This window comes from Chrysochloris asiatica, unplaced genomic scaffold (genome assembly GCF_000296735.1).
Source record: "Chrysochloris asiatica unplaced genomic scaffold, ChrAsi1.0 scaffold00052, whole genome shotgun sequence".
NCBI classification, from domain to species: Eukaryota; Metazoa; Chordata; class Mammalia; order Afrosoricida; family Chrysochloridae; genus Chrysochloris; species Chrysochloris asiatica.
Window position 1 is genome coordinate 3,736,217 of NW_006408570.1, and position 9,428 is coordinate 3,745,644.

The 9,428-nt window shown below is 43.3% G+C and overlaps 1 protein-coding gene across 3 annotated transcripts in view; it reads left to right on the top strand.

Annotated features, from left to right (window-relative positions):
* The first annotated feature begins 2,830 nt into the window (after positions 1–2,830).
* ADD2 (adducin 2 (beta)) overlaps positions 2,831–9,428 on the top strand; it is a 46,349-nt gene continuing 39,751 nt past the window's right edge. For all 3 annotated transcript variants that reach the window (XM_006862915.1, XM_006862914.1, XM_006862916.1), the window contains exons 1-2: positions 2,831–3,040; positions 4,772–4,910. In XM_006862915.1, the coding sequence (XP_006862977.1) occupies positions 2,858–3,040; positions 4,772–4,910 (322 nt within the window). In that variant the 5' untranslated portion in view covers positions 2,831–2,857. The remainder of the gene's footprint in view (positions 3,041–4,771; positions 4,911–9,428) is intronic.

The window sequence follows — 9,428 nt, forward strand, 5'->3', positions numbered from 1 at the left end:
CTCTGTTGGTCTGTTTCTAATTGTTGTAGATGCTGTGTTAATGTGTTCATTTTGGCTCTTTCTTCTTTTGGGATGTGTGCATTTATTACAATAAATTGTCCTATTAGCACTGCTTTTTGCTGTGTCCCAAAGATTTTTTCATGTTGTGTTTTCATTCTCATTCGTTTCTAGGAACTTTGTGAGTTCACATTTTATTTCTTCTACTACCAAGTCACTTTTCAGCAGGGTGTTGTTCAGTTTCCATGTATTTGACTTTATTTCCTTCGTCTTCCTAGTGTTGATTTCTAATTTGATAGCATTGTGGCCTGAGAAGTTGCTTAACTCAGAGTATCCTTTGCAGGTGTTGTCTGCCTCCCTGGTGTATGGCTGTTGGTATTGGTTCTTGCCTGAATTGTGGGGTTTTATAGCATGTGATTGTAGCAGCAATTGCTGTCTCTTCTTGGGTAATATAGGGAGAGAAAGAGTCCCCCAAAGTTTTTTTGTTTGTTTTTTTAAAACACAGCAAAAAAACAAAAACAAAAACTAGATTGGATACTATAGTCTATAATCATAGAAAAGGTAGAGGAGGAAAAGAAGGGAAAAAAAATCTGTAGCCTAATATGAGTGAGATTTTAATCTCCTCTTTCAGCTTCTTGTCTTCAAGGCTGCCTGATAAATTTCAAGAAGCCACTGTTGGTATTTATGCTGTTTTTCAGGATTTAATTTTCGGCCTGTTTTGTTTTTAAACTCTCTCTTCCTCTCCATACTCCTTGTTCTGTCCTTTTCCCTATTAATAAACAGTTCAGGGCTGGCTGTGGCCTTTTTGAGATGGCTGCCTATAGCTTTAAATGCTAAAAGTATATCTGCACATGCGTGGCAGAAGAACCCACCAGTGGTGGAGGTGGGGGGTGTCCACTCACTCAGGCACCTCCCTCCTCTAGTCACCAGAATGGAGGTTCACAAACAGTGTGTGTGGGGGTGGGGGTGGTGGTGGTGGTGGTGAAGCAATGAACAGATACCAAAAAAAAAAAAAAAAAATCAGAACAAAGCAAAGTTGTCATTGTATATTGTCCACTTGTGCTACAAGTTTCCCGCGGTGTTATTCCTAGGATGGTCTGCTTGCTCCCAGACTGGTCTTACTCTTTGGTCTCACCCAAGTTGTCAGCTCTGTGCTGCTGAGCCTGGCAGATTCTAAAGTACAAGATTTCTTACTTCTGCTACAAGTTGCACTAGCTATAAGCCTTCAAACTTTAAAAATATTCCTAAATATGTGGTTCAGAGTTTTGGAGCTCTGCCCTGAACCGGCTTCACCTAGTATTCTGTGGTATTGCTGATGGACAATTTCACTGCACCTCTACCCTATCTGCCATCAAGTCCTGCATCTCCTTCACACTCTTAAACCAGTATTAATTCTGTTAGTATTTCTGAATATTTCTAGAGTGAGATTTGGGAGAAATGAATTTTCCATTAGCAAAAGTTGCATACATCTTTTACATTTGGAATAAAGATCTGATTTTGCATTAAGAAATGTTTTACTAAAACAGATTCACCAATAGTTCTCTTCCAGAAACCAAAGCAAAGTCAAGGTTTTAAAGAAAAGCAGTTAGTGAAGTGTTTCTCACACATTATTAGTTCTTATTCACTTTTCAGTTTTCTTTTGTGAATTTCCCACCAATATTTTTTAGGAGGTTTATATGAGTCAGAAGCTACTCAAAGGTACTTAACAACAACAATGAGAGGGTATACATTTTCTGATAAAGTACTGATTTTGAGCAAATAGTGTGAAGGAATTCTGGTGGTGCTGTTAGATTGTTAACTACAAGATTGGTGGTGGGTCAAACCCACCAGCTGCTCTGAAAAAGGAGGCTGTCTGTTCCTGTCAAGAGTTACAGCCTTAGAAACCATATCTAGAGTCACTATGAGTTGAAACTCACTGATGGTAGTGTTTTCTGGTAAACTTTCTATGTAGATTTGGAACACAGAAATGCTCAATAAGGTCTACAAGTCAAGTGTTTACACGGGCACCATCTACTCTAGCTGGTATGAGACCTGGCCATCTATTTTGGATAGGGGCAGTGAGCACCTGAACCCTATACCCAAATCTTAGTCTAATAATGCTTTAACTGGTGGCACAATGCTTAAGTGCTTGGCTGCAAATTTAAGGGTTGGTGATTTGATCCCACAAATGGCTCCACAGAAGAAAGATCTAGCAATCTGCTTCTATAAAGATTGTTTTTGGTAGCATAGTGGTTATGAATCGGGCTGCTAACTTCAAGGTCAGCAATTAGAAACTACCAGGTCTTCTGCAGGAGAAAGGTGAGGCTTCCTGCTCCTGTAAAGATTTGCAGCCTGGGAAACCCTGTGCAGGGTCACTATGAGTTGGAACCAACGCCACAGTACTTAACAACAACAACAGTGTTGTCAAGGCAATTTCGACTCATAGTGGTCCTGTCTAGGGGTTCCAAGGAACAGTTGGTGGATTTGAACCGTTGACCTTGCAGTTCAAAGTGACCTGGGGTCTAGTGCTTATTCTACAACGCCACACCAAAAAACAAAACAAAACCCTTCTGTAGTACAGTACTGCTCTGTAACACATGGGGTCGCCATGAACTGGAGTGATGCAAATCGGATAGTGACGCTTTAGCGCCCTCTAAAGACTGGCATCGGGGCAGCTATTGCGGTCTTGCCCTCTAAACAGCGGCTCTGGGAATAGCTGCATCCCAGTGTGGATCCCTCAGTCCCATTGTGAATCCAAAGGAAGCCAGTAGCCCTTTGCCTTAAGGAAATGCTTACCCAAATTGGAAGAATTAACCTGTACTCCCACCTTCTTCCCTTTCCATGTAGGGTTCCAGGAGTGGATTGCAAACCCACCAGGAAAATGAGTGAAGAGACGGTCCCGGAAGCTGCCTCCCCACCTCCCCCTCAGGGGCAGCATTACTTTGACCGCTTCTCAGAGGAGGACCCTGAGTACATGCGGCTGCGGAATCGTGCTGCAGACCTGAGGCAGGACTTCAACCTGATGGAACAGAAGAAGCGCGTCACCATGATCTTACAGAGCCCAGTGAGTGGGCCTGACCAAGGGGGGAGAAAAGAGGATAGAGGAGATGGGGGTGAAGAGAGGGGTAGAAACGACAGCGAGACATGAAGGGAAGGGTGCAGCTGCTCTGACTCATCAGGGTAAACCTGAAAGATATTAACTCCTCTTCTGCTTGCTCAGGGTTGGTGGCAGTTTAAAGTACCTGAGCAAGACAGTCTGGCCATGAAGGCATTTGATTCTTCCCTCACCAGGGAGGGCAAAACCTGGTGGTCTATTTGCAAACAGTTTGACTTGAAGATGGGGAAAGAGGGAACTGAAAGACAAAAACCCCACCTTAATTTCCTGTGCCACCTCTGAGCCTCAGTTTCCATTCTGGCTTCTTCACCAGAAACTGTAACAATGAACAGACTCATGTACACTTGAGGCCAGTGGGCCGCCAAGTAGAAGGCTTGGTTCTTTACCAGCACAACATAGGAACTCCCTGTTGGGACAAGTAAAATTTGGCCTGCATGGGGAGAGGGAGGAGGCATTTGGTGGGGTAGGTCTGGGAATGGGCCTGGAAGCCCCAGGAGATGGGTAGCCTGAATGGTTAACAGGGCAAGGGAAGGCTCTGGGCCCTGGGCTAGGGGAGGAAGACATGTGGTGAATTCATGCCTGCTGGCCTGGGCATAGAGCTTGTCTGTGGAAGGACTAGGTTTGGTTCTAACTGCTGCAGGCCCTTAGGAAAGAAAAGGAAGAACAGTGAGGAGTGAGGCAAGGGGTTGTCTAAAGGCTTGGGGTCCTCAAGAAATTGTGCATGATCCCATGCTTGGGAAGCCCCAGGATGAAGCTGTATATCCAGATGTTTACCAGAAAGGATCAGGAGGAGGGTATAGTTCTACCTTGCCTACTGCTGGCATCTGGGGAGGCAGAGCATGCATGTGGTTTGTGAGAATCCGGTTGAGATCACACAGTGCTGTGTTCTAGTGTAGGAACATTGAGTGGGGTGGGCCTGAGTTGTTATAGTTGCTGTGGAGTTGATTTGACTCATGGTGACCCCATGTGTGCAAAGTAGAATTGCTCGATAGGTTTTGGAATATATATAAACGAGGTGAGGAGTCATGGGAAACTCCCAGAGTGTGACTAGGAGGGATGGCAGGTGTAGTAGGACAGGTGGTAGAATCAGCACCAACCCAGGCTCAGGCCTGAGTGGATGGGATTCTACCATCAGGCAAGAGATGTGGACTGGGTGAAGACCTGCTTCTTCCTGTCCTTTTATAGGTTCACCAGCCCTGAAGAGGGTCCCTGTTTCTTCCTGAACGTGTCCCACTGCCACCTGGTGGACAGCCAGTGCCTTATTTGTGGCCTAATGTCTGGACATCCAGAATATCATAGTGGAGGGGACCTAAGAAGTGATCAAATCCAACTCTTCCTCCTACCCCTTTGCTAAGTAAATGTGGACACTGAGGCCCAGTGGAGCCTTCACCATGGCTAATGGAGAGGGAAAGTGGCACACATTTTTATATAGTGCTGCTTTAAAACTGTCTCAGTTTCTAAAGTGAAGTCCTGTCATTTCTGGTATATGGGTCCTGGGGCATCACTGAGCCTGGGATCTCGGCTGTGATCCCACAGGGTAAGGAGACACAGGATCTCTTCATCTGGGGAGGACTTGCCCGGTGTTCCCAGGGGCCTAGGAGGGTAGGGCAGTTGAAGACCCCTGCGGGGGGCCCCTGTGAAAGTCTGTGTTAGGACCAGCCCCTTGGGGCTCTGCTTCAGTCTTTTAGGGAAGAGCTGGAAGGTCTCATCCAGGAGCAGATGAAGAAGGGAAACAACTCCTCTAACATCTGGGCCCTGCGGCAGATTGCAGACTTCATGGCCAGCACTTCCCATGCAGTCTTCCCAACATCTTCCATGAGTAAGTGGGTGGCTGGGGAGCTGCCAGAAGCAGAGGTGGAAGGGTGGGGTGGGGAGGAGAGGAAGGAGCAGCCGGAGCAGCTTGGTTGCCAGGCTACAGAGCAGTGCAGTTGCATTAGCAGGCCTAGGGGAGCTGAGCACCAGCCAGGGAGGTACCTGCTTCTGCTGCTGCTGCAAATTAAAGGCCCACAGGAGACTTGTCCCTAATGTCCAGGAATGGGAGGGGGTGGGGATGGGTGGTGCTGGTGGCTTAGAGGGAATGGCTTTTTTACTCTACAGGGGGAAGGGACACTTCTGGGAGAGAGAGACTAGCCTGCATCTTACTCCCAGTAAATGGATCAGTAGGTGGGGCATAGCTTTGTAAGTAGAGGTACCTCTGTTGAGAGTGAGGATCTTGCTCCTTGTTATTGTCCCTGTGGCTAAAGAACCAAGGGAGCTGATGTCCGGGTGGCATCCAACCCCGACTCATGAGGACGGTTCCTTCATTCCCTGGAGTTGGAGTATCAGGGAAGGAGGAAGGCCATGGAAGCCTGTCTCCATGCCTCACTAAACAGGCCACCTGGACAAGCCCATAGACAAGGGCTGAGGGGAGCAGGGGCTACACGTGATCCTATCTTCTAGACTAGGAAGCTCTCCCCACAATCTTTAAAAATAAAAATAGAAAAATCCTTTTCCTCAACAGGATTAGTATAAGATTATGGTAGCAAATTGGGAACATAAGAAAGGGAAATAAGAATCGTTGTACTGTGTTGTTGTTGTTGTTGTTATGTGCCATGAAGTCAGTTCTGACTCATAACAACCCTGTACAGGGTTTTCGAGGCTATAAATCTTTATGGGAGCAGAAAGCCTCATCTTTCTCCTGCGGAACAGCTGGTAGTTTCGAACTGCTGACCTTGAGGTTCACAGCCCAATTCGAAACCACTATGCTACCAGAGCGCCTCTGTTCTTAGAAAAATGAAAAATAACCTAGTTGCTATGTAGTCGGTTCCAATTTGTTGTGACCCCATGTATGCTGGAATAGCACTAGGATCCTTAGGGTTTTCAACGACTGATTTTTCTGAAGTACGCCCACATCAACAACTTTTAAATTAATTTTAATTAGTGTGTTGCACCACTCAGAAATTACTATTATCAATATTTTGGTATCTAGGATTTTTCAGACTTTCTTTCTTTACATGTATAGACAATGCAAACAAAAATAGAATCACAGTGGACATATAATTTTAATAACCTTACTCTATCTTGACTTTTTAATATAATCAAACATTACTTTGCCATGTAATTTTTAGTGGATGCATGTTATTCTGTGGCATGGCTGAATATGACATCATTTATTGAATCCATTTCCTGTTAGTTGAGTATTTGGTTGTTCCACACTTTTTGCTATTATGAACAACACTGCAATAAACATCCTTTTAAATACATCTATGCTTACATCATGACTATTTCCTTAAGTAAATTACTAGAGGAAGAATTGCCAAATTGAAGGATATTGTTGTTAGGTGTTGTCGAGTCAGTTGTGACTCATAGCAATCCTATGCACAACTGAGTAAAACACTGCCCAGTCCTGCGCCATCCTCACAATTGTCTTGTTTCTGACCATAATGGAATTTTAAAAAAATCACATACATGGTTGAGATAGTTATTCTTTATCATGTTAAAGACATGTCTTTTTTTATGGGTTAGTTTTTGGACATTTTTTCTTTAGCTTCACCCAGGATTTTTTTTTCCTCTCTCTCTCTCTTTTTAAGTTTTTATTGTGAATTGAGTGATAGTTTACATGGGAGAACATCAGCTTTATATTCATCTTATCATACTTCATTTCATTGCCATGGCTACAATTCCCTCCATGCATCATCATTCAGCAGCATTTGCTTCCATTCCCTCTATTTTTTTGTTTTTGTTTTTCTTTTGGATGTACACCAAAATACTCAGGAATATATAACCATTCAAACAACCAAAGGGTACACCCTGCAAGCCTGCCCCCCAGCCGTCAGCACACAGCCTCTCTCCCTGAGTCCAGAGTCCCCAGCCGCTCCATTTCTCCACGTCATCATCTCTGCCTCCATCTCTGGGATCACTGCTTCTCTGGATAGGGTCCTGCACTCTGCTCTTCTCCCTTGATGGTCCCAGAGTCTTTCGCTCTTGGACTGTAAGATCAACAACTCCCCTCCTTTTGTTACAAAACATCTACCTTTACATTTGCAACATTCACAGTCAGTCCTGATAGCAAGTATTCACTATTGAACTACAAGAGTCTTATCCCCATCTCCTTTCACCAGCCCCGTCCAGTCCAGACAGGTTGGAAACCACTCAGTGAAGATTCTACCTTCCTCAGCACCCTCTGAAGCTAGGCTCCCTTTTGAAAGCTTGTAAGCCAGTCACTTTGTGCCTTTGTAACACCCCCCCCCACACACACACATTTTAGGTAGCCAATGTCTAAGTTGCCCATCCCTGTCAACCCTGTGTACCGAGGGGGTGGGAATGAGCCTCACTGTAAAGATTTGTTCCTACTTTTGAGCTACTGCATCCATAAGTATAGGTCAAATTCATCAAATTATAGTGGATTACTCTTTTTTCCCTCTTCTTTCTTCCTCTAGTTGAGTTCTGATCATCCAGCCATTGAAGCAAGGTCAAATGGGTACTATCTGCAAGTATGGGTGTTCTTGTGCATCTCCCCTCAGTTCATATCAGCTGGACACTTCACTCTCTGCTCTCGTCCTCTGTGGCCATGTCCCTGGGCCCAGGATTCCCCAGGTTTCACTATACTGCTGGTCAACCAGGTCTCAACCCAGGTTGACAAGAGTCTATTGAATGTGGTCAGATTTAGCTCACAACTTCATTGCTGTTTTTCCCCCCACTTCCCCTTATCGGTAGACCAACATGGTCACCAGCAAGACCACATGCCTGCTCGTGTATTCCACTTGAGTCTCAGTCTTGGAAGGGGAGTTGCCCTGAGGGGACCTGACCACTTACCTTAATGGCTCGCTATCGAACAAGCAAGTTGTTCTCGTAGTAATCAATGAGACTGCTGTTATTGTGTTTGATTTTTCCTGCTGGTCTTTCTTTCAAGAAGTATCTTTTGTCCTTCTAGTTGCTCCAGGCTTGTCTGCTTGTCCTTTCAAGTGGACATTTCCCATTTCAGAAGATTCTGAATGGGGATCAGGTTCCTACCTATTCACCCAGGATTTTTTATTCATTTCTGTTGCTTCTTAAGTAATTTTTGCTCATGTATTTCCTACAAAATAATCCATTTCATGGAGCTTTAAAAAATTATTAAAGTGATTTATAATATTTTTATCATTTATACTTTCTTCACTCTTGATGTTGTATATATTTGTACCTTTCCTTTATTGGCCTTTCTAAGTTTTGTTTGTCCACAGAATTTCTCACATGAGCTAGTTCTTGGATTTATTTATTGACTTTACTAAGTTTTCTGTTTACCAGTTCATTAATTTTTGCCTATGTATTTATGAATTAATTATTTTTCTTTGATTCATTTATATTTTACATTTACTTTATATTTTTTCTGAACTTGGACAAAATGAATACAATTTATTTTCATATTTGTTTCAGTAATAAGGAGTTCTGGTAGTGTACTGGTTACAAGTCAGGCTGCTAACCTCAAGGTCAGCAGTTCGAAACTACCAGCCGTTCCACAGGAGAAAGATGAGGCTTTCTGCTCCTGTAAAGATTTACAACCTCAGAAAGCGTATGCAGGGTCGCTATGAGTCGGAACTGACTCCATGGCACACTACCACCACCACCACTGAAGACACTTAAGGCTATGCATTTTTTTTTTCTCTCCCTCTAAGCATAGCTTTGACTTCATCCTATGACTTCTGAAAATAGTGTTTTCACTACTATTGATTTCTAGGTAGTTTGAGGCAGCTGTTTTGTTTTTATTTTTATTCAGTTGTTGTCAAGTGCAATCAAATCAGTTCTGACCTGTAATAATTCTGTAGAGGGTTTCCGAGGAGTGGCTGGTGAGCTTGAGCCACTGACCTTGTGGTTCAAACTGACCTTGTAGTCCAGTGCATTAACCCAAGGTGCTACAATGGGACTCCAAGAGTTATCTAGCAGTATGGTTTTTTTGCATTTCCAAGTGGTTGAATTTGTATTTTCTAAAAGATTATGTTAATAGAGGCTATGTACTGTGATTAGAAATTTGGCTGTTTAATTTCTGTTTTAGGGATTTGTTGAGATTGTCTTTGTGGTCTAAGATTGTAATTTTAAAATGATATGAGGAGGCTTCAGAAAGTTCTTGGAAAAAATTCCATTATCTTTCTATAGCATTTTTTCATGAAATTCTTGAAGACTCGGCATATATGGGTATTGACTCTATTTCTGGTGCACAATATCTGATCAATCTGTGTCTTCATTTATAGATTTTGCTTTATGTATCTTGAATACAAGCATTCTTTTATAGATATATTTTTATTATGGATTCCATCTTTAATCCATATAAAATATACTATAAAATTTCCTTGTTTACCCATGAGAATATTGATTTGCTCAA